The sequence below is a fragment of the Equus quagga genome, chromosome 5 (assembly GCF_021613505.1).
Source record: "Equus quagga isolate Etosha38 chromosome 5, UCLA_HA_Equagga_1.0, whole genome shotgun sequence".
Taxonomy (NCBI): domain Eukaryota; kingdom Metazoa; phylum Chordata; class Mammalia; order Perissodactyla; family Equidae; genus Equus; species Equus quagga.
In genome coordinates, this window is record NC_060271.1 from 25,647,967 (window position 1) to 25,673,025 (window position 25,059).

The window sequence follows — 25,059 nt, forward strand, 5'->3', positions numbered from 1 at the left end:
CTTTCTCCCGCACCAAGTCCTCCCTCCACCCACCCCCTCCAACCCCATGCCCCTCTGACCCTGACTTCCCTGTGTCCCTGCCTCTTCGTCCTGTGTCTCTGCCCTCCCCCCTCCTGCTCATCCTCTCTGTTCCTCCACCATCTCTCTCTCTCCTGCCCCCCCATCTCTGTGGGGAGCTGGAGCTCCTGGTCCTTAGCATGGAGGAGATGGTCGTCATGGTAACGGTTGTCATGTCGATGGCTACTGAGCTGGGGATGAATAGTATCTAGGTGAGAGCTACCTGAGTGGAGGCTGATGGGTTCACAGGAGGCTCCACGCTCGTCTCTGAGCCTCAGAGCTGCACAGCGTGCGCCCCCACCCAGGGCCCGCCCCAATGCACGTGCTTATTTGTACCCAAAGGCATGCCAACCCAGGGGGCCTCTTGGTGGCTGCCTTTAGGTGAGTGTGTGTCAGAGTGTGTGTGTGTGTGTGTGTGTTCTCTCTGAGTCTCTGTTACATCATTTCAAGGCTCTTTGTGGCTTGGGGGGTTGTGGATTTGTACAGGCCTTTCTGGGAGCAGGGTGTTAGGGGCTGGGGTGTGGCGCTGGTCACTGACGAATCATGAGGACTCCCTATTTTGGCCCCCAGGTCCATTCCACTTTGGGGGTCCCCGGGGACCACAGACTTCTTAGAACTCCTCCTCCCAGATAAAGGTCTCCCAGTCACTCTCTGGCCTGCCCAGAAGGATGGCGAGACCGTGAAGACGGCCCCGTCCAGGAGCAGGAGCCTGAGTCTCCGTCCTGCTGTGTGGCTCTGAGCAGGAGCTGCACATCTCTGGCTTCAGGCTGCTTGTCTCAGAACTAAGCAGAAAGTCTCCCATGGCCGCCAGCGGGCCCAGGCTCTGGAGGCTGGCAGGATGAGGAGCCTTCGAGCTCCCTCGCCAGGGGCTTGGGATTCAGTTTTCTTGGTAGTAGGGGCAGAGCTGGGAGCTGGGGAAAGTCGGATGATGGCTGCTCTGAGCTCCTGGAATGTCTAAAAGGGAGGAAGACCCAGCAATTAGTCACGGGAGCAATTACACTAATTGTTCCACTCCATGACTCACTGGTAGCAAGTAAATACTGATTAATTCATTACTTTGAGACCGTGTGTGTGTGTGTGTGTGTGTCTGTGTATGTGGTAACGGGGGTGGGGGGGGGTGAGTCTCCTGGCTCCCTGCCCTGGCCTCCTGCCCTGGCGGGGCTGGGTGGGGCTTTGGAGCAGGTGGTCGAGGCTGGGGCAGGAAGCCAGGATTGGGATCCTCTCTCTAGCGCTGACTCCAAAAGGCGGCCCATCAGGGGCCGGGGTGTGAGAAGCTGAGCACAGAGCGCAGTGCCGATCTGGTCCCTCTCCTGCTCACATACCTTCCATGGCTCCCCGCGTCGGTCAGACAGCGCAGATGCTCGGAGTCCGCCTCAGACCTGCTGAACCGCTGAGCTCAGTTTTTACAATATTCTGATGTGCACTCAGGATGAAAAATGACCAATTTCCAAGATAAAGTGGCAGTGGGACACGGCAAGCCCTCTGTAGTGGGGCTTCTGTAGCCTCAGCACCAGCCTGCCCCTGCCCAGAATTACTCACATCTTCCAACCCCAACTCCATTCCCTGACAGATATTTCCTGAATACCTACCATGTGCAGACACGGCCCTGCCTCCGTGGTGGTGGAGCTTAGTGGGGGTGGGCGGTCACTGACCAAGTACACGACTAAGCACACACAGATCACGGGTAGTGATCGATGTGAATTCAGACTCACAAGATGCTCTGAAAGATCAAAGTAGGAGAGCTTCTCGAAAGAAGTGAGAGAGGAATAGGAGTAGCTGGCAAAAAGTTGGAGGATGAAGGATGGGAGGGGAGAGTGTTCTCGGCAGAGAGAAGAGCCTGAGTGGACGAGGCAGGAGAGACCCAGGCAGAACAGAAAGGGGCCTGAGTGGGCTAGAATCCAGTAATTGAAGGGGTGCAGAGGGACCCTGGGTGAGGCTGGAGGGCGGGCAGGACCAGCTCTGAGAGCACAGGCTGCACTTCCCTACCTCGGAGCCTTTGCATATTCTGTTCCCTCTCTTTGAGATGCCTTTCATTATTTCAATTAAGACCCAAGTGCTAGTCCTTCAGATCTGAGCACCAGGAGTGAATATCACCTTCCTCCAGAAAGCTCTCAGGGGGCAGTGACCGTGGCTGGGCTCAGTCTGGAGCCAGGGTCAAAGGTGTGGCTGGGGGCCCAGCCGTGCCTGTCCCTCCCAGGGGCTTGCACTCCTATCTTGGATGTCCTTAGTGCTGGCTCTCTGCCCAGGCTTGCAGTGGGGAGGGACAGTCTGGACCCAGGAGCTCCAGCTCCCTGCCCTCCTAGGTTCTGACTCTGGACCCTGGGAGAAGCCCCTTTCACCCCTGCGGAACCCCCTGGAGACCCTCATGGCCTAAGCGGAAGTGGCATCTGGGCCCTCAGCTGACTCAGCAATGAGACACTTCGGGGGGGGGGGCGGTGCTGACTTTTGTTTTGGGGAGGACCCAGGGCTGGGCCTGGAGCCTGCTCCCCTCACCCCCTCCTCCAAGGAGCTTCCCTGCCAGAGCCTCCCTCACCCCTGACTCCTGTCTGTGTGGTGGGATGAGTTGCCCTGCCTTTGGGTTTTGAGATGTGACACTTCGGGTCCCTGGCCGAGTCTGACTCTTAAAGCATCACATGCTCTCTGGTGACCTGGGGCAACTGGGCCCCAGTTCTCCCTGTGGAATAGAGCTGATGACGCTGGCCACAGGGAGAGGAATGCTGACCTGTGCTGAGCACCTGCTGCCTGCCGGGTTTGCTCAGCACTGTACACGTATGAACACACCGTGCGCTCACAACAACCCGGTGAGGCCGGTACTATCTGCTTAGGAGTAATGAGTCGACTGAGGCACGGAGGGACTGAGTAACTTGCCCCAGGTCACACATTTGGTAAAGATGGGGCCAGGACTCAAACCCAGCATTCTGGCTCTAAACCCTGTTCTACCTCCCAGCGGTTCTGATCAGGGGATGGGGGAGTGACCAGGGGTCCGCGGTGGTGGCTGTCAGCAGGAACCTGGGGCCGCTACCCTGGCCCCTGGGTGGGTGGGAGGTGGTAATCAGGCCCCCCTGGCTCTTTACCCACTTGGAGGCCACACCTAATGCCGTCCCTCTGTTGTCACTCGGCCGGTGAGCGTGTCTGTCTTCCCTCCGGGCCTGTCCAGGCTGCAGGCCTCAGGCGCTGAGCCCAGTGCCCGACTCTGCCCTCCCCAGGCTCAGCGCTGGCGCAGCGAGAACTTCGAGAGGCCCGTGGACCTTGAGGGCTCCGGGGACGACGACCCCTTCCCGGATGATGAGCTGGACGACCTCTACTCGGGGTCAGGCTCGGGCTGTAAGTACCTCCCCTTCCCTCTCCCTGCGTGTCGGTCGTGTGGGCACTACCAGTCCGCCCGAGGGCCCCACCCGGGGCTGCGATCGCAGGGAGCAGGAGCCGGCATCTTCCTGGGGCTGGAACCCCGGCCTTGAGGCCTCAGAGCCCAGGACGCCCAGCACCCCACGGTTTCTGTCTCTGCGTCTCTGTGCGCACCGCTTGGGTCTCCCTGCAGACCGCTGGCCTGTTCGGGTAACCCAGTTTTCAGTACTGTTCTGACCACTTGGACGAACTTAGCAGCCATTTCTCGGCATAGCGGCTGATCCTTAGCAGAGACAATTTGATTGGTCCAGCTTGGGTCAGGTGCCCCCCTTTGGTCCAATCAGCTGTGGCCAAGGGCGGGTTTAGGGCAGTGATGGACAAGGGCAGGTGCCTCCAGTTGTGCCTGGGACCGTGGGTCTGCCCGGTCCTGGGAGAGGCCAGCCGAGTAGTAAGACAAGGGAGGTGCACCAGTTCGAATCTCAGCCTCTCCACTTAACAGCTGTGCCACCTTTAGCCACTTTCCTTCTCTGAGTGTCTTTTTTCTTATCTGTGAATGGTGATAAATGTGCCTTCTTCTCAGAGCCTCTGAACGGCCTCAGCATAAGATATCAGGGTCTGGCACAGAGAGGGAGCTCTAAAAAGGGGGTGTGTGCTGAGGTTGAGCCCAGTGAGGGGACAGGACAGGTCTGATGAGGTGGGAGGAGGTCTACGTGTCGTGGAACTGGCCACCTGCCACCTCCTGCCCCTGCCTCTACTCTCCCTCTTTTAGCCACTCCTTTAAACCTCTTGTGGGTTAATCTTCACAAAATCCATCTCTAATGGGTCATGTCTCTGCTCTCAGACCTCCCTGGCTCCCGCACCCCTCCTCTGCCTGTCTCAGGCCCCGGGGCTGGCTCTGGCTTCTCTCTCTCTCTCTCTTCTCTCTTCCTCCCCAGTCCCTGCACTGTCCTGCTTTGACTCCTCCAGATTGCTCAAGCATTCCCCTGGAGGAAGGGCTCCTTCTCCCTCTGGACCTCTCCCTGTGCCTCCGGGGGAACCTTAATGTACCCAACCCTTGTGCTCATGGGAGGGTGCACCCAGGTCTGACTCTTCCCTGGATGCCACTTTCCTGCTCCTCTCAACCTCCAGCGAGATTTGTAGCCACCAGGCCTTCAGTTACCACTGCCTAGATTCAGCCTGCTAGAAGCTCCAGCCTAAGTGGGCTGGAATAGTCAGGGCAGACTTCCTGGAAGAGGTGGCCACCCTGAAGCATTTTTGGCTAGGCAGTGAGGAGCTGGGGAACGTCCATCAGCCATCAGCTACCTGGTGACCTTTGGCCAGACTATGCCTTCCTCCTTTCCCTCATCCTGTCCTGGGAAAATTGTGCAGAGAGAGGGTTGGGAGTCCCCAGTCTTGATGGCTGTTGCTTACCTGGGGTCCTCATGCCCTCCACAATCACCCAGCTCCCCAGCTCTCTCCTCTCCCCCACCCCCTCAGACTTCGAGCAGGAGTCGGGCATAGAGACAGCCATGCGGTTCAGCCCAGATGTGGCCCTGGCAGTGTCTACCACGCCCACCGTGCTGCCCACCATGGACATCCAGCCTGTGGGCACCCCCTTTGAAGAGCTCACCTCTGAGCGCCCCACCCCAGAGCCCGCCACCAGCCCTCCAGTGGTAACAGAGGTCCCAGAAGAGCCCAGCCAGAGAGCCACCACCATCTTCACTCCCACGGCTACCACTGCTGCCACCACCACAGGGGCCCCGACAGCAGCCACAGTGCCCGCCACAGTGGCCACCGTTGCCCCCAGCATCCCCGCAGCTCCCCCTTCCACGGCCACCACCTCTGTTGTAAGGACCACCGGCATTCGGAGGCTTCTGCCTCTTCCACTGACCACGGCAGCCACGGCCCGGGCCACCACCCCAGCGGTGCCCTCGCCTCCCACCACGGTGGCCGTCTTGGACACAGAGGCACCAACACCCAGGCTGGTCAGCACGGCTACCTCCAGGCCAAGGGCCCTTCCCAGGCCGTCTACGACCCAGGAGCCTGACATTCCTGAGAGGAGCACCCTGCCCCTGGGGACCACTGCCCCTGGACCCACGGAGGTGGCTCAGGTGAGTGAGTGGGGTGGGAGAGGATGGGGAGTGGGGGCAGAGGAGGCTGGGTTAGGGAGGATGGAGCTGGGCAGGCGTGAGGACCGGGCTCTTCTGCAGGTGAGCCAGACAGGGCTGGGGAGGGTGAGAGAGGCATGTGGCCGGAGGGCCAAGGCAGGGGGCGAGTCACAGGACGAGTTCAGAGGTCGAGATGGATGGGATGGAAGAGGGACCAGGCCTGGGCCTTGGGATGTTGGGACAAGACGCTGATGGAGAAAGAATTGGGTGAGTGTGTGTGTTGGTAGGGGGAGGGCCAGGGTTTGGGTGTTCCGGTTCAGACTCAGGAGCCAGGCAGACTTCTTCCGCTGCTGCTTTTTAGCCATGTGACTTCAGGAAGTCACCGATCCTTTCCATACCTCCATTTCCTTACCTGTGAAAAGGAGAAAACAATAGGATACAAATCATAGTGAGATTTCAGTTTCCTGACACATCCCAAGCACTTAGAGCAGTGCCTGGCGAGAGTCAAAGTTTCACTCTCGTTGCTGTCATCGTCATCATCATCGTGGTTGTCGTTGTTGTTATTATTAGTCTGAGGGTGACTCAGAGTGGGCTGTAGGAGAAGAATTCTGGGAGCTCGAGTTTGCAGATGCTGCCCGGGTGGCAGGTCAGTGCCGAGCGCTTTCCCTGTGCCATCTCCTCTCTCCCTCAGGCCCCCCCAGGGGGGCACCACCGCTGTCATCCTTCTACAGGTGAGGCCACTTTCCGAGGCTTCACAGCCGCAATGGCAGATTCAGGATTTGAACCCGGCAGTCGACTCAGAGCCGGGGCGTGTGTGTCTTTGGGGTATTCTGGGTGGGGGTTGGGGGAAGGAAGAGAAGAGGATGGAGATGTCAGGCATCTGGGGATGGATGGGATCAAGGAGATGGGAGGAGCAGCCTGGTTCCCTGGAGACAGTGATGGGGCATGAAAGCGCTCGCTGGTGGCCTCGCAGGGGGCCCTCAGGCTGTGGAGCTGCCTTCAGGTGGGCGTCGCCTCCTCTGACTCCGCAGCAGTCCCAGCAGGCCGCAGGCCCAGCCCTCAGCTCCTCTGAGCAGCTGGGGCAGCCTGGCGTTGCACAGCCTTAGCCAAGCAGGAAGGGGAGACAAGGCTGGGGCGTGGAGACCAGGTCGCTGGTGCCGTCTCTGCGCGTGGCCTCTCCTCGGCCCGGACACTGGGCCCACCTGCTCCGTGCCTACCCGTGAAGTGGCTGCATCCCTGCTCCGAGCCTAGCTCTGGTCCTGCCTCCGTTTGGTGGGAGCCATTGAGATTCGTGGTCACGGGGCTGGTTCCTTGGGCACCTGCCCCCAGGGGACATCACACTCTTCAGGTTGTGCTCCTGGACTGACCTCCAGGCTTAGGAACTCACCTCTACCCCAGGCCCAAGTACATAACAGCTGCATCTGGCAGTCCCTCAACAGCAGCTGGAGGGGGAAATGATGGAGATGGGATGGGGAGAGGACATAGCCATGTGACAATAGAGGCAGTGTGGTGTAGTGGTTAGAAACACAGACACTGGAGTTCGATAGATCTGGATTTTTGTTCTGCTTCTACCACTTACTAGGTGTGTGTCCTTGGGCAAGTCACATAACCTCTCTGAGCCTATTTCCTGCTCTGTAAATTGGGGGTAATAATACTCCCTTCATGGGGATACGGTGAGGGGAAAATGCCCCTAATGTGCTTAGCACAGTGCCTCGCACACAGTAAGTGCTTAGTAAGTGTTAGCCCCCCGGGGAAGTGGAGTGGTGGTAGGGGCCGTGTGTGTGTGTGTGTGTGTGTGTGTGTGTGTGGCTGCCCTGTGGCAGGAGATGTTGGGGCCTGGCTCCTGGGCTCATGCTACCCTCCCTACAGACCCCAACTCCAGAGTCCTTCCTGACCACCATCCGGGATGAGACAGAGGTGCCAGTGAGTGGGGGGCCCAGCGGGGACTTTGAGTTACCGGAGGAAGAGACGACGCAACCAGACACAGCCAATGAGGTGGTGGCTGTGGGCGGGGCTGCAGCCAAGCCATCACCTCCACCTGGGACACTGCCCAAGGGTGCCCGCCCGGGCCCTGGCCTCCTGGACAATGCCATCGACTCGGGCAGCTCGGCTGCTCAGCTGCCTCAGAAGAGCATCCTGGAGCGGAAGGAGGTGCTCGTAGGTAAGCCTGGGAGGAGCCCAGAGTGGGGCAGCTGGTTGGGCCTCAGTTTGTCCTCTAGGAACCCAGGAGGGGGGTCAGGGGGGACGTTCCTAGGAGCCTAGTTTCCTAGGAAAGGAAAGTAGGGGACGTGACCCCAGGACCCACCCTTTGGTTCCTCCCTACCCTTCCCCCATCCCAGGGCCTGACCTTGACCTCATCCTACATCCAGTACTTTCCTCAGCGCCCTCTGACCCCTCCTCAGACTCTGACTTTGACGCTTGCTTCTCTGGGCCGTGCTGGCTGACCCCTCCTGGACCTTACCCCGTGGATGCTAGTCTCTGACCCCATCCTTTGGTTTGACCTGCCCCCACCCGTGATGCCAGCCTGAGGACCTGCCCTGGCCGCATCTCCTGAGGGGTCTCTGGACTCATGGTCCAAACCCTACTCGCCCCTCAGGAGCAGTGTGCCCTTGGGCAGGGCTTTGCCTTCTTCAGGCTCCCTTTTCCTCCTCTGGGGGGATAATCATTTTGCGCTTAATTCTCAGTGCACATCTGTTCGTATGTTAACTCTTCTGTAGTTGGGATGTGTCACAGTTTAGTTGTTAGAGTTTTTTCTTTCCTGACATGTATAAAATACTGGGGCATCTTCTGACTGATGGCATCTGGCATTTGGTGAGGACCACGGCACCTCCTTTATTAGCACTGTTTGAGAATTTGATGAGTTAGCGTGCGTTACGCAACTAGAACGGAGCCAGGCCGCAGTGCAACTATAAATGACAGCCAGTACCCGTAGTACTGAATCAACTCCAACTCCAGACTCAGATTCGGGACCCCCAGCCCTCTCCCCCTTCTTGCCCCCACCCCCAGGACCCTCCACCCTCTCCCCAGGCTCTGAGCTCATCTCACCCTGCCTCTGGCCCTTGACCTCTGCCTTCTTCCTCTGCAGCTGTGATTGTAGGTGGGGTGGTGGGCGCCCTCTTCGCTGCCTTCCTGGTCACGCTGCTCATCTACCGCATGAAGAAGAAGGATGAAGGCAGCTATACGCTGGAGGAGCCCAAGCAGGCGAGCGTCACGTACCAGAAGCCTGACAAGCAGGAGGAGTTCTACGCCTAGTGGAGCCACTGTGCCTCCCCGTAGCCTCAGCGCCACCCCTCTGCCCTGTCCCCAGCCCGGTCCCACCAGCCCTGGCCTGGGATGGGGCCAGGGATGGAGTCTGGCCCTGGTTCATCTCTGCCTGCCTGCCCAGTTCTGCCCAGACTGCCAGCCTCACACAGATCTTCCCCAGGGGACAGAGGGCGCTGCCATCTGCCCCAGACTGTGCCCTTACGAGCTCATCTCTTGTCCCCCCCACCAGCCTGGGGCTTCAGGACCTCATGTCAGATGGACAGGAGGAAGGAAGCTCCTGATTGGCTGGTGGAAGAAGGGGTGGGGCTTGAGCCCCAAGCTGGCCCGGGCCACAGGGCTGGCCGAGGTCTCCTTTTGGGGCTAGAGAGGGCCTCAGGCTGGTTTCCAGGACAAGCATTTGGCAAGCTCAGCCCGTGAAATCGAGACCCTGCAGCCTCTTGCTCCTGTCCCAGGGCCCCTCTCTGCCTGGGTGAGAGGGTAGCCCTTGTTTGCCAGCCTGTTTTGTTCTGGCCTCTCTGGGGTTGTGGGGTCATTCTCCCCTCACCCCCCTGATACACATGCACCCACAGGCTTCACTTCCTTCCCAGTCTGCCCCTGAGGCATCTGCTTCCCAGAGGTGCCCTGGCAGCCCCCGGTGAGGAGGAGCTGGGCTGCTTGGACCTGCCTCCCGCAAGCGGACTCTGCACAGACACCATCTCCCACACGGTCACACACTTGGTCACACACACAGACAGCAGCGTGCAGTGACAAAATCATGCTCAATCCTGGCCACCCAGCCAATCAAGACGTGTTACAGACACACACACGTTCTTCCAAAGATGTTTATTCTCATGTGTTTCTCACGCACCCCAAATGCTCATGACAGTGCAAGTCACTAGTGATTGTTGCCCAGCGGTGACAGTGTGGCCTGCTTCCCTCTCTGTCCCCCCACCCTGCCACACGTCATCGGGCACCCGACACGTCTCCAGCTTTCAGGCTTCCTGGGGAGGGTGGAGTCAGGCCGGAACAATCAGCCCATATTGGGTCCCTGAGCTGCCCTGTCACACTCAGTCCTCACCATGACGCCCACACCAACTGCACTGTCACCAACCCCAGCGTGTCAGACACAATCCCGTGTGGATGCACACTCTCACCTTGTGCAACCCGCTCTTACACTGGAGGATGATGGGGGCACTTACCCTTTCCGGAGGAAAGTGTGGGTGGGGAGATGTTGCCACAAGCCCCCTCAGGGCACTGCCCTCCGGTCGTCCTGGCGTCACCCCTGCCTGCTTGCCTCCCCTCTGTAGCCTGCGGAGGGGTGGTTGGGGGCCAGTCCCCACTAGCTGGGAGCCCTGTAGGCTGATGCCTGGAGTTTGGCCTTGGGCTGGGAGGGGGCTTGGGCCTCCCAGGACCAAAGGCCGTGGGTGGGGAGGGCGGATGTGGTCTGGCTCCTGGTTCCCCTGCATCCCCCTCCGGCTCTGAGCTCGGGGCTGACTGCCTCCCAGGACACAAGTCTCCAAAGTGCCTGTGAGGGGGGCCCGCCGCCGGGCCCTCTGCACCCTCTCCCCTTGGCCCCAGGCCCACCTCAGCCCACCCTGGGGTCACCCCGGGCCCCACCCGAGGACACCTGCCCGCTCGTTTGGCCTAACCACCTGCTGGTTCTCCTGGCTGCAGCCCGTCCAGCCGCACTGCCCCAGGCCGAGGGCTGACAGCAGGCAGGGGTTGGGGGTCACAGGCCCCGGCCCACCTCCCCCTTCCTTGTTACCCTTGCAAGTGGGGCCACTTCCGTAGATATTTTAAATGTGGGGTCACAAATCTTCTTTTGTGGGGGTGTGCTTAGCAGGGGCCCTTGGAGCCCAGGGCTGTGGTCTGAGTTGTGGCTGGCTGGGGCTCACCCTGACCCCTCACCCGCAACCCACATGAAAGTCAGGAACCCAGGTTTTATTTCTGTTCCCTTTTTAAGAGTCCCTGGCAACAGACTTGTGCAGGGGAAGGGGCGGGGGTGCCTGAGATAGTGAGGGGGAGGTTCCAGGGAGCTTCCACGGCCTGCCTCTTCCACCTGTCCTGCTTCTAGGCTGGACTCCATCTTTCAGGCCCAGCGCCCTTCCTGGCAGGGCCTGGATGCTGTTGAGACTAGCCGGTCCCAGCCTTTGGGAGGGAGGGAGTGGGAGGAGGCCTCCTGGGCCCAGGATCTGTTGGCGTGGCCTGGCCTCAGTCATTCCTGGAGCAGAAGGGCTGGGCATGGGGGAGACCAAAGTCCCAGCCTCCCTCTCCCCTGCCCCCTGGTGGGCTACTGTCGTGGGGACAGCAGCTAAGGTGAGAAGGCCTGGGCAGGCCGAGGCTGAGAAACCAGGGAGCATAGAGGAGAGAGGACCCGGACAGTCCAGGGATGCTGGGACAGGGTAGGAGACCCAGCAGTGGGTGCGGCTTCTGCCTGGGGCTGAAGCCTGTGGTGGGGGCGGGTCCAGCACAGGATGGATGAGCTGGGTTTAGGCTGGCTGGAGTGGGCTTGGAGGGGCCTGCCTGGGTCCAGCCTGGGTCCAGCCTGGCCCCAGCAGGCCTGGCTCCTTGCATCCTGAGGGCTGGTTTCTAACCTGGGGCCTGGGGCTTCGCCTCCTGGCACTGGCCTCTTGTCTGTGTCCTTAGCATTTGAGAGATGAGGCCGAGGTCAAGGGCCTTGTTCATAGAGCTTTGGACCCAAGACAAATGTCCAGGCTTTATCCTCATGAAGTTTAACACAGTCCGGCCAGCCCAGCTCAGGCAAGGCGATGCAAGAGAGTGAGGTCGGTTACAAGGGCGAGCTGGCGCTCTCGTAGGTGCAGTGTGGGTGCGGAGCCTCACCCTGCCTGACGCGTTGTGTGATGTGTGCAAGGCTGCCCATGCAGGTCCCCAGACTCCGTAGGGCTCCTGGGGAGGGGGTCCTCCGGGGCCCTGGCACTTCCTGGAAGCACGGCTGATTCCAAAGGAGGAGCTTGTATAGCTTGTGAATCTCTGGGGCCTCGGCTGTGGGAGAGCATGAGGTGGGCTGGGGCCTAGGAAGTTGGGGGCTGGGCCCACCCCCAGCTGTGACTTCTGGAACCCGGGCTGTCTCCCCAGGGGCCCGGAGGGGATACGGATCCTGAAAGTCTGGTCCCCTTGTTCGCTGGAGGTGGGTGGATGGTAGCCAGGGCTGGGCCGGGCAGGTCTGCGGGCAGTGGCTTGGGGTGCCCAGGCTGGAGCCCCCTGGGGTTGGCAAAGCCATCTGTCCAGTCCTCCAGGCTGGGGCCCTGGGCACAGGGGGCAGACTCATCTCTGCTTCTCGGGGCAGGAGTGGCCACCACCTCGGCTCTCCTGCGTTTCTTCTGACAGCCACCACCCTGGACCTGCTTCCTAGGCCTCCAGCCTGTAAATAGAAGCCCACAGACTGTACAGATTTACAGAGACGCCGAGACTGGGCCCCGGAGTTGCCGTCTGAGGACTGACAGCCCTGGCATCTCCCAGGTGCCCACCTGGCAGCTCAGTGCCCCCCGGTCCCAGCGTGGCAAATGCATGTAAATATTTTTCGTAGGCAGCGTGGCTCCAGAGAGCCCCCTGAAGACAGTGTCCCTCCTGTGCATCCTTTCTCCTGTACAGAGCCCTCCAAGAACCCGGCCTGGGGTGGGTGGCAGCTTGTCCTTCCCTCCCCAAGGCCTTCCCTGCCCTCTCTCTCCCCATAACCCGTTTATTAACCATACCTGTCCTGAGTTCATGGCCAAAACCTTAAGTAAGGAAAAGCAGAGGAAAAAGACTGAGAAAGAGACCCAGGCGTCTGTCCCACGGGGCCACCTGTCCCCACCTTGTGAAGGAACTGTTTGTTTTTGTTTTTTGTTCGTTTTTTTCTTTTTTAACACTTCCCGTGCTGTGCCCATTTATAAGAGGAAATAAAATTAAACTGAAACGACGTCCTGTGGCCAGAGTGTGAGATAAACATGGAGGTCATTTGGGGAGGGGCAGCCCACGGCCCCCCTTAGGCCTCAGCCACCTTCCTTTTTAGAAGAAATTGAGAAGCAAGCAAGGAGAACTGACCAACAGCCCCTCGTGGGAATCATTGTGGTGAAAGCTGCTGTTGATTGAGTGTGTTCCGGGAAACCACGGAGCTGACTGTGGGAAGGCTAGGGTGGGGGCTGCGGTTGGGTGGGGCCAAGGCTGTGGGGGCCCTGTGGTCCACTCCTGGGGGAAGAACTGTGGTTTCAGGCCACAAAGAGAATCTCGGGACCACAGGATATTGGAGCCTGACCAGCCGAGGGGGCTGGCCCTGCGGTCTCACAGGCCTGCTTTCAAGGCCCGATCACGTGTCCCAGCTCTGACTCTGGAGAAGCGTCTTGGCCTCTCTGAGCCTCAATTTCCTCACCTGTAAAGTGGGATAACAATGAACAACAGCCCCCAGATGGACTGTGGCCAGGATTCCATGAGAAAGAGCATCTAGCAATGTGCCTGGCACGGTCTGCCTCAGCTCACGGGGTCTTGGATGGTGGTGTCGGGACAGAACAGAACCTGGGGACGGGAGGAGCTCCAGGGCCTGGAACCACAGACTCTCTCCAGGGTCCCAGGGTCACAGAGCTGGGAGGGCCTTAGAGCCATCCCTGGGCCCTGGGTGTAAAATCCCTTCTTTGGGGCCTCAGCAGGGGACGTCCCTGCCCACGCAGCACACCTCTTGTGGCGGTCTTGGTGCACCTTGGGGCAGTGGGCCACTGCCTGATGAGAAGTCCTTTATTTTCAACCCAAGCTGCCTCTCTGGTGTTTCCCTCCTCCGGTCATCATCCTTGTGCAGGGGCACGCTGGGTTCTGCCCCCTTGCTGTGGGATGGCCCCTAGGCATGAGTGTCGCGGTCATGAACATCCCTCCTCAAGGGAAACCTCTCCGTGTCGCACCAGTATTTCTTCTAGAAATTTCTTCCTCTTAAAATATGCCACTCAGACAGGGTCCTGATGGTTCTGGGGTGGGCTGGAGTCAAGGCCCCTGGATTTGGCATAAAATCCTATGCATCCTTCTCTTCCCCCCCCCTCCCTCCCGGCCCTAAACTTTCATGAGTGTCTGCCCTGGAACTGGTAGATGGAAGGTTGCCGAGACAGACCAGCCCTATTCTCAGAGCTCTTACAGTCTCCTGGGGAGACAGACGATGACCAGAGTCTCAGACTATGTAATGACGCTGATCTGGGGAGTGCGTGTCTTTCCTCCTCAGCCACCCCTTCCAAGCCACCCCCTCATGCCCCTCATTTCCAGACAGTTCAGGGACGGTGCCCCGAGGCCCGGCACCTCACTGCGGTACCTCGGACAACTTATGCCCGAGAGCCGCAGGCTGCACAACTATAAAATGGGGTGGAGGGGCCAGCCTCACTGCCTCAAGCTTCCAGCAGAGGACCGGGCCCCACTCGAAGCCTGCTGTGATGGAGGCATCCGTTCAAGGCCCAGCTCACGACATGGCCCCCACCCCGTCCAGGAAGCTTTCAGAAGAGAAATCATCCTCCTCTGGTTCCTACAGCCTGTGGTCATCTCTCCCTCCTCATCTGAATTCTAGTGATGTGCATCCATATTTTATTCTCAGCTTGGAAGAGTGGGAAGGGTATGAGCGTGGAGTCAAGTGGACCCACTGTGTGCACTTGGGCACATGGCTCTACCTCTCTGAGCCTGTTTCCTCGCATGCAAGTGTGGACAATAAGGTCGATATTTGGAAGCTGTTGTGAGGATTAAATGAGATAATATATTGAAAGCAACTAGCATGAAGCTGGGCATATGTGGCAGCCAACAGCTGGACTTAATCCCTTTCTTTGTCGTGTCCGTCGTTCAGCAGGCAAACCTTTATTCAAACCCCAGCTCTGCTGCCGCCGAGCTGCGTGACCCTGGGCAAGATATTCAGACTCAGTGCTCAGTGTCGTCACCTGTAAATGGGGCCAATAGTAGTGCCTGCCTCTTCTGCATGGTGCTTAGAAGCCGGCCTGGCATACAGTGGGTGCTCTCTAAGTGTGGGCTATTGTTATCACTGTTGCCATTATTGTTACTGTTACTGTTTACAGAGCCCAGCATGCTGCCTATGGGAGGGGTGAATCCGCTGAGCCTGGGGCGAAGTCACAGTATTGGTGTCAGCTCTGGTGTGCATGATGACTTAGGCCTGGTAGAGCCCAGGCCGATGCCTGGAGATCGTGTTTGTGGGCTGCGCAGAGGGCTGGGCACTGCTGGGGGTGGAGCGTTCCCCTCTGGGCCCTTTGGCCCAAAGGATGAGCAACAGAACAGAGGGGAAGGAGGCAGAATAGCTGATTGTTTCCCACAGCCCAAGAGGTCACAGCCGCCTGCCCAAGCTGCCCCAAGAACAGAGCGTGCTCAGCTTCTGAGGGCCGCCCACCCTGTCTCCTCCAGCCTGAGGGTGGGCCCGGGCGGACCGAGGGTCCAGCTTCACCACCGCCAGAGCTGCGAGCCCTGTCCACACTCAGGGAGGAAGCAGGCTGGGCCTGACATGGGAGTGGAGGAGCGAGGGCTGCAGAGCAGACGGTGAAAGAGATGGGGGAGGCCCTGACGGTACCAGACCCACCAACAGCGGCTCCTCTCATGTGACTCACTCCAGCCTCACGCAGGTCTGGCCTCCTGGCCAGGCTTTTCAAATGAAGAAACGGAGGCTCAGAGAGCAGAAACCGAGGCTGCAAAGCTATTGAAGGAAGTGGCAGCATTCAAGGCTGGATCTCTGCCAGAAGTCCAAGTTCTTTCAGTTCCACGCTGCTGTTTCCGTCTGCCGTTAGCCCGCTGTGTGAGCATGGGCAGGTTCCTAAGCTTCTCTGAACCTCAATGATATCATCAGAAAAACAGAAGCAAAAGAGTATTGAAAGGCTCAAAATGTATATTAACACATGACATTTTGGGGGGGCCTTTCACTTGTCAGTTTCCACTCACAGACATTATCTCACTTCAACCTTGGAGGGAGTGAGTCCCCCACCTCACAGAGGAAGACAGTGGCTCTCTGAGCAAGATCCACACTAGCGGACACTTCTCTAGGACGAATGACCCAGTTTCTTCAACTGAGAAATTGTCAAGAAGGAAAAAAAAGAGAGATGGAGAGGGAATTTATAGCTAAACTTAAAAGGCATGTTTAATTGAGGTGGGAACTTGGTTCGGTTCCTGATTCAAACAAATTCTAAAAAAAAAAAAAAAGCTAATTATGAGACAAGCGGAAATTTGAACATTGAGTGAATATTTGTTATAAAAGAGTCATCGTCAGGGCTGGCCCCTTGGCCGAGTGGTTAAGTTCGCGCGCTCCACTGCAGGTGGCCCAGTGTTTCATTGGTTTGAATCCTGGGCGCGGACATGGCACTGCTCATCAAACCACGCTGAGGCAGCGTCCCACATGCCACAACTAGAAGGACCCACAACGAAGAATATACAACTATGTACGGGGGGGCTTTGGGGAGAAAAAGGAAACAAATAAAATCTCAAAAAAAAAAAAAAGAATCCAGCCTCCTGGTAAAGATGGAAAAAAAATAAAATAAAAAAAGAAAGAGTCATCATCAATGTTCTTAGATGTGATAAAGGCCCTGTAGCTATGTTTTTTAAAAAAGTGTCCTTATCTTTACACAGACTGGAATACTTGCAGATGAAGTGATGAGAGGTCTGCGATTGGCTTAAAAATAATTTGGGGACGAGTGGATGGAGAACAGAGGAAATAAGATGGGGGCTTGAGTTGGTAATTGTAGAAGCTGAGTAATGGGCATATAGGGGTGCATTTATTATTCTGTCTACTCTAAGTTTAAATTTTAAATACTTCTTCATAATAAAATCTTAAAAAAAAAAAAATTATTCCCAGAGAGCATGAGGACTTGCCAGGGGCTGCACCCCCACTAAATGCAGAGCTGGGTCTTCTGACTCCAAGCCCAGGCCCCCTGCCCCCACCCCGTTCCTGCCGTGGACTCCTACAGTGTCGTATTTTCCCGGATTTATGTTGTCCACTTCCGGCTGGCCAGCACCTTCGCGGGCTCCGCCCCTTCCCTTTTATGAGAACTGACTCTCTGAATGGCTCTGATGAAAGAATTTACATGAAACTGTGATGACTGCCGTGGCTTTAGCTGCTGCCCTCCTCCAGAGGTGTCTGCCTTAGAGAGAGTAACAGAAACGGCCTTTCCCACATGGGCGGTCTGTCGTGGCTCACAGAGCGCTTTCCAGGGAATCCTCGACCTTGCTGTTCACATCAGCCCTGGGAGGTGGGCTGGTTGGGGATTATGCCTCCCACTTTGAAAGACATTGGATTTGGTCATTTTCCCCCCATTTTAAAGGCTCCGGCCCAGTCTAGACTTCTATCATGTCTTGCTGGAAATACTGGAATAGACTCTCATCAGCCATGGGCGGCTCAGAGGAAAGGACCCCGGCTTTGGCATGGACACACTGGGTTTCTCCACCAGCCTCAGTGAGCTGTCCCTGGCTGTCCTGGGGAAGGCTTTTTGCCCTCCTGGGCCTTGGCTTCCTCCTCTGTATAGTGGGCACAATGAGAGCGGCTCAGAGGTTTGGGGGGATCCCAAGATCAGGCAGATCTAAGTGTCCACCATGACAACTGGCACACAGCAGGTGCACAACAGTAACAGTGATGGTCTTCCCAGTAGTAACAACCACAAAAACATGTGGATCGCCCTGACCATGTGTCAGGCGTGTCCTAAGCACTTTTTAATACACATAGCATTTAGAACAGTGCCTGGCACATGGTAAGTAGGGTACAAGTATTTATTAAATAAAATAATTTTGCATATATTAGCTTACTTAATGCTATGGACCGAATTGTTTCCCCTGCCCCAAGGTTTGTATGTGGAAGCTAACCCCCAAGGTGACTGGATTTGGGGATGGGGCCTCTAAAGAAGTAATTAGGGTAATTGAGGTCATAAAGGCGGGGCCCTGATCCGGTAGGATTGGTGTCCTTACCTTATAAGATGAGACACCAGGGAGCTTTCGTGCTCTTTCTCTGCATGAACACAGAGGGAAGGCGTGTGAGGACCTGTGGGAAGGCAGCCGTCTGCAAGCCAGGAGCGGAGCCCTCGCCAGAAGCCAACCATGTTGGCAGCTTGATCTCGGACTTCCAGTGTCCAGGACTGTGAGAAAACAAATGTCTCCTGTTTAAGCCCCCCAGTCTATGGTATTTGGGTACGGCAGCCCTAGCAGACTGATGCATTTAATCTTTACAAAAACCCTGAGACGCAGTAGGTACTCTTATTACTCTCATGTTTACAGATAGGGAAACTGAGGCATAGAGACTCCAAGAAGGCTGAGGGCGTACATAAGACAATGGTATAGTCAACCTTGACAACCTCTCCCCTGTTCTCCAGGCAAACTCCTATGGGTCCTTCACAGCCCTACTCCACCGTCGCCCGCTCTGGGAACCCCCAGGCAGCATTAGTCATAGGGGTGGATAAGGAAGAAAGGGAGGCCAGGAGGAAACATTTAGATCTTAGAGGCACCATCAGTGCCTCTGTCTTCTGGCTTGTCCTTAAAGGCCCTGCTTAGCCTCCAGCTTTCTCGAGGTTAGCTGTGTGGCCTACAAGTTAAGAAATAGACTGGGGTCACACTATCCTGGTTTGAATCCTGGCTCCTCTACTTATTGGCTAATTAATCTCAAATAAGTTATGTAGCCTCTCATGCCTCAGTTTCCTTAGAGGGATAAAATGAGGACAATCATAGTACCCATCCCACAGAATGGTCTTGAGGTTAAATTAATACATGGTACATAGGAAATGCATAATAAATGTTAGCTCATAAAGTCATCTTGGATTATTCTTCTTCATGGTGCTCTCTTTTTTTCTCTGAATTCCAACGAGTTTAAGTATAAACCACGCAATTCAACCCAACAGAGATGATAATGACAATGAACTTTATTGGGCACTTACTCTTGGCCAGGCCGTACGCCTGGTCCTTTATACACAGTGTTCCATTTGGATGTGGTCACAACCCCATGACATAGAGAATATCCATATGCCCATTTTTTTTTTTAAAGATTTTATTATTTCCTTTTTCTCCCCAAAGCCCCCCAGTACATAGTTGTATATTCTTCGTTGTGGGTTCTTCTAGTTGTGGCATATGGGACGCTGCCTCAGTGTGGTCTGATGAGCAGTGCCATGTCCGCGCCCAGGATTCGAACCAACGAAACACTGGGATGCCTGCAGCGGAGCGCGCGAACTTAACCACTCAGCCACGGGGCCAGCCCCTCCATATGCCCATTTTATAGACAAGAAATCTGAGAGCTCTTTGAAATGTTAAAAATGCGTCTAAAATCACACAGCCAGCACATGGCAGAATGAGGATTTGGACCCAGGCAGCCTGATGTGGAGGCCGTGTGACCCACTCCAGTTTATCATTCACCCAGTGTTGATGGGAGCCTGCTGTGTGCCAGCACTATGCTAGGGACCAGGGCTATGGAAATAAAGGACACACAGTGCTGGCCCTCGGAGGACTCACAGGCTGGGGTGGGGCAGACAGGCCTGGAGTCAGACACCTGAGAACAGTCACGATGTGGAAGGAACGGGGCTGAGCCTCACGCCTGCATGCGATCCAGGAGAGGCTGTGTTTTATTTAATCGTGTTCGAACAATTACTGGGCATATGGTCTCTATAATAAATAATGTTCTCTCTTCCCAAAGACAAGGCAGACAGTTTTCTGGAGTGAAAAAGTGACATAAAAAGCACAGCTTTGACATTATTTTTAGGCTCCCAAGTAAATCTGAAATTGTCAAATATGAGTATTCCTGGCATTGTGGTTTATCAACAAGAGTTCTTAGAAAGCCCCTGACTTGGTAACCGCCGCTGCTTTCCTATCTGGCCCAGACGCACTCAGCTGACTTCTGTCTGACTAGGGGGATGCGCGATGAGTCAGAGTTCAGTGGTGCCGGTTACAGAGCCGTGTATACAGCCTCTGGGAGTACAGAGGAAGGAGCAATTAACTGAGGAGGGGGAGGAAATGTTTGATTTGAGTTTTGAAGGCTCTGTAGGAGTTCTCCGTGAAAAGAAGAAGGGAAATGCTCCCTAAATGAGGGGGAAAGAATGACAAAAGCACCCCAGGATGTTTGGAGATGGATAGAAATCAAGTGAGGCTGGAGTGTTGGGTTCGTGGGGGTCACGAGGGCAGGAAGGTCGCTGGGCCTGGGTCAGAGAAAGGTTTGGATGTCGTGCTCAATGGCTCGGAGTTTATTTTATAAGCATTGGAGGGGTGCCACGGAGCCTTTTAGGGAGCGATATGGTCAGATTTGTGGTTTGTAAACATGGCTCTGGCAGCCCGCAGGGAGGTAGGTGGAAAGTTGGTGGCAGGGCAGTCACTTCCCCAACCAGACTGCAAGTTCTGTGTGGGCAGTGACAGTCCATGTCTTTCCCTCTAGTATTTTCCGTAACGCCTAGCAGGGGTGGGACATGGAACTGGTGCTCAACAGATGGCTGCTGTATGAAATCCATGCATGCTCCAGGACCTGCGTGCATGCAGGTGAATTTTAGCAACACCTGGAGCTGCCCCCTCTGGCGCTGTCCATGGTACCAACGCGCTAAGGCTGCAAACCCGGTGGACTCCCTGATGGCAGCTTGGGGGATGTGTGTGTGTGTGTTTGTGTGTATAGAAGGAGGTGGGGGAGGGGACCCTCCACATCCGTCTCTTGGGATCGAGCCAGGGTCCCAGCTGCTCCAGTCTCAGAAAGGCTGCCCGGGTGCCCACATATTCTGTGAGACAGATCCCCACTTCATCTCGTCGAGCCTTAGAGCATGGAACTGAGGCAGGAAATGAAGTCAGACAGGATGGCATCAGAGTTGGGGATGGTTTTGAATGCCATGCTTGAGAGTCAAGATCTATAGAAAGAGAGTGACAAGGTCACATCTGTGTTCTAGAAAGAGCACGCTGGCAGTAGCAGCAGCGAGGGGAGCCTGGAGAGGAAAGGGACACTCTGGGATCTCTGAGTCACACGCTGGCACCCAGTGGCATGCCATGGGGCTTTGGAGAGAGAGCGAATCAGTGAGGGTCAGAGTTACCAGGCGCGTCTTCCTGGAGGAGGTGGGACTTGAGCTGGCCCTTGAAGGATTCAGAGGGAGGGGGAGAGAAGTGTGGCAGGCAGGGGACTGGCATGAGCAAAGGCAGGGAGGTCAGGATGGCTGAGAGAGTGAAGAGATGCTGGCCTGTGTGTTCTCTCCTCCCCATCTCCTTGCTGGGGCCCTTCTGAGCAGGGAGGGCGCCTGCTCTGTGACTGAACTCGGCTGCATTTCTGAGTGTCTCTGGCTGAGGGAGGGGGCGGGCGGGGTGCAGCCTCGAAAGGTCCTTCCATTGTGTGTGAGGCTGGGCCAGGGCAGCAGAGGCGAGTCCATGAGCCCTTTGTCTGCGAGTCACCCACCAAGCGCTCGGCTGCCTCCACGGTCCTTGCTGGCCTTAGATTCAAGGCCATGTCATAGAGACAGGTTGTTCCGCCTTGGCTGGCACTGATGTCATAGCTGAGGGAGGGGGCAAGGGCAGGAGGTGGACACTGGTGGCCTTCAAGGCTGGCTGAGGGCTGATGAATTGCCTCTTGCCCTTGAGGCTCAAGGAATCACCAATTCATGAAATCCTTTAGTGCGGTGACCCGCAGACTGATGGATGGAACCTTCCAGCACCTGAGAATCCTGGGATACGGGGTCTTTTTAGGATTGTAGAATCTTCCATAACAGACCACGTGGGAATCATAGAATCCTGTAGAATAACAGAAACTTAAAAACCACAGACTTTTAAAATATCTTCCTTTTAGGGTTGTGGTGAGGATAAAATGAAATAGAACGGTCCTGGAACACTGTGAATGCTCCCTTAGTGTCAGTTGTTGTCTCTGTTTTGAGGACCCTCAGGCCCAGAGAGGTGATGTGTCTTGCGGAGAGACACACAGCTAGGAAGTGGCGGCACGGAATTGCACTGAGTGGCTGAGGTCCCCGGATGCCCTGTGATAGCCCCTTGTGGCTGAGCTGGCTGCTTCTGCGTCTGGATTAGATCTCTGAGCAAGAGGCTCCTTGGCGGGGGTGAGGGTGGGACCCAGGGAAGAGGGTGCCCAGACCCCAGGCCCTTGAGCTAGCCCTGGCTCTCTTCACCAGTTCCCGGGGGATCCTGAGCAAGTCTTCTCATCTCTTTGGGCCCCAGTTTCTTCATCTCTAAAAGAAGAACAGCATCCCCTTCCTGCTTCTATCTTGGGAAGGTGGTAGCACCGGCTCTGAGGTCACACAGCCCGGGGGTCTCGGGACCTAGCTGTGTGTTCCTAGGCAAGTGATATCAGCTCTCTGAGTCCATTTCCTCGTTAGTGCGCTGGGGAGAATAAGGACCCAGAATTGCCGTGAGGATTAAATGAGCTGGTGCTCTCGGAGGAAGAATTACGTGGAGGCCCCTGCCTCCAGGTCCCAGCTCTGCCGCTCAATGGGCCAGTGATTTGGACAAGTCTTGTAACTGGCAGTTGCCTCAGTTTCCTCAACTGCAGAATGGACACAAGAGGAGCACTCATTTCAATTAAACGGGTTAATACAAGTGGAGCGCTTAGGCCAGTGCCTGGCAAGCGGGACGTGCTTAATAAGCATCCTCGATCACTGTTAGGATGTGAGGCTCAGTCATCGTGAGCACTTATTATTAGTGGTCAACGAGGAGCTTGGAAAGAGCCGCACAATTGTGTGTGTGAGGATGTATGTGTGTGCCTGTGTGTGATGATGCTTATTAAGAGCAGAGCCTACGGCCCAGAGTTGAGCTGCGTGCCCTGAATAGCTGCTACTCCTGGCAGCCTCCCCAGGGACGGGAGCGTAATGAGTGTTTACGGAGCCCCCCGCCAGGCAGAGCCGAGAGGCGCAGAGGAGCGAGCTTCGAGCCAGGCGGCGGCTGGGAGCCCAGTGTTATCATATTAACGAGCATCAGAGTGATGATTACCATTAACGAGATTATTCACCAGGCGGCCTCCCTCCCCCGCACCCGGCCCCGAGCCTACGGCAGGCCAGGCAGCAGTGTTCTCTGCCCCGCACCTGTCATCTCTGCCCTGGGGGACGGGAGAGGATTCCCTGGTGCCAGGCCCGGCGCCGAGCCTGTTGCATCCTTGTCTCCCTGCATCTCTCCAGGCCCCTGAGGTTAGGTATTGGCACCCACTTTACAGATGAGAAAACTGAGGCTCAGGGAGCGTGGATGGGATTCCCTCAGGCCTGGCTTAGCCCAGAGCACACGTATCTTCGTATCTTCGTTGCCCATTTGTAGTATCTGCAAAGGTTTACAACGGAGGAAGCCGTGGCTTGGCGCTGTGCGTGGATTAACCCTTTCATCTTCACAACAACCCCATGAGGAAGGTACCAGTGTTATCCTCTTCCACAGTAGGGAAATCGAGGCACAGAGCAGTTGGGTAACTTCCTATCCATGTCCCAATGTCTCCTGCCTCCAGTGGCCCTCTCTCCTCCCAGCAGTCGAGATGAAGGTGCGGTTCCCAAACCCTTTGTTACTGTCTAGGCAGCAGGCTGAGCCAAGGGCTCTGCGATGGGGGCTTGTGAGCAGTTTTCTCCTCGGCCCTCCTCTCCTTGGTCAGGCCTGCCTCTTGGGCACAGACTCTTGGTGCCACCTGCCCGCTTATGCCACAATCGTTATCTTGACCCTCCTTGGGACAAAAACATCAACCCCTTTAGCTCCTAGAGGTCAGGTTCCTTCTTTAACTTTCACTGGCCAGTGACTGTGGGCCACGCACTGTGCCAGGCCCTGGGGACACAGTGATGAGAGAGACAGACTCGTCTCCTGGAGTTTTCAGTCTCACGGACGAATCAGTGCAGAGCATATTATCTAATTACAGTTGGGCTGGGGGCTCCAAAGGGCAGGATGGGGGCCCGTGGAATGTGAGTGGGCCTGCCGCCGGAGGGGCTGCCCTTGACCGGGGGTGACGGTGCTGTTGGTGTCGAGGGCGAGTCAGGGAGGACCTCTCTCAGGAAGCGGCATTCAAGAAGAGACATAAATGCAGAGCAGAAGTTGGACGGTCACAGAGGGGACAGGAGCGTTTCAGGCAGGGGGAGTGGCTGATGTGGAGGTGAGACCCCCCAGGGACTCCTCCCCTGCCTCATCAGGCCGGCATCAACGCATAGGCGCCTGCGGGGTCCATCCATTCATTCAATCAATAATCATTTACCGAATGAAAATCTCTAATTTAGACACTTCCCTTTCTCATTCATTCCTTCATTCTATATTCCCTGATGCCCACCCCCTTCCAGGCTTGGTGTTGGTCGGGGGGACACAGAGTTGAATCAGTGGTGGTCCCTGCCCTGGAGTTGCTTCCAATCTAGGGTGGGGGATGGACCCTTACACCACACCATGTGATCAATAGATATGAGACCCTTAATGCAGACCGGGGCAGTGGTGGTCAGCGAAGGCTTCCCAGAATTGGAGGTAGTAAAGAGGAGGTGGGTGAAGGTGCAGAGCATCTGCACAGGTGCAGGGCCCAGAGCAAGGCTGGCTGTGAAGGGCCCTGAATGCCAGGCTGTGGCAGAGACTGTTGCTGTCCCTAATATCTATTCTTCCTCCCTTCCACGCTAAGGAGCCATGGCTGCTTGGAAGAAAGACTACATTTCCCAGCCTCCCTTGCATCTAGGGGGCCATGTGACTAATGTGGCCAATAGGATATGAGCAGAAGTACTGTAGGCGGTTTCAGGGTTGTTCCCTTAAAGACTAATGGTGTGTCCTCTCCTCTACCTTTTCCTCTTTCCATTGGCTGGAAGGTGAACGTTGTCCTGTTTTGGAGCACATGAATGAAGGCAACAGTCCAGGAATGATGGAGCAACAAGATGGAAGGAACCTGGGTCCCTGATGCCACAGTTTATGTGTGAATTATTATAGGAGGGACAGATGAACTTCGTTCTTACTTAAGTTGGTGTTATTTGGGGTCTCTGCCTTAGGAGCCAGACCTATATCCCAGCTGTAGCCAGGCTAAAGGCTATTCTCCCCTGGGGCACAGAGAGCTGTCAGAGTTCTGTGGGGAGGGGAGTGACATGGTCAGATTTGCATTTTTGGAAGATCTGTCCGGCTGCAGAGTGCAGGATGGGTCAGAGGGGAGAGAGACAGGAGGCAGGAAGACCAGAGAGGGGGTTAATGTCTTAGAGTGGGGCAGAGGTGCTAACAGAGGGAGGGCCAGGTTCCCCACCCGGGCCTGGAAGTCAATCCTCTGAATCTGGCCTTCAGCTGCCACAGGGCCTAGGACAGCTCCTTCTGGGGAGGGTCGGGAATGCGGGGCTGAGCAGGGAGGGCGGCTCAGGAGGATGGATTTGGGGAAGAGGGAGGGGCGGGTGGGGAAGTGCCTATGGTGGGAAGGGGGCCTGGGTGGGAGATGGTGAGGGGACAAGGACAGATGGCAGGA

At 56.4% G+C, this 25,059-nt stretch overlaps 1 protein-coding gene across 1 annotated transcript in view; it reads left to right on the forward strand.

The window, feature by feature from the left end:
* Positions 1–12,652, forward strand: part of SDC3 (syndecan 3) — a 37,997-nt gene extending 25,345 nt beyond the window's left edge. Inside the window, exons 2-5 of the mRNA XM_046660872.1 lie at positions 3,264–3,381; positions 4,879–5,492; positions 7,359–7,650; positions 8,575–12,652. Coding sequence (XP_046516828.1) covers positions 3,264–3,381; positions 4,879–5,492; positions 7,359–7,650; positions 8,575–8,741 — 1,191 coding nt within the window. The 3' untranslated portion in view covers positions 8,742–12,652. The remainder of the gene's footprint in view (positions 1–3,263; positions 3,382–4,878; positions 5,493–7,358; positions 7,651–8,574) is intronic.
* The last annotated feature ends 12,407 nt before the right edge of the window (positions 12,653–25,059 follow it).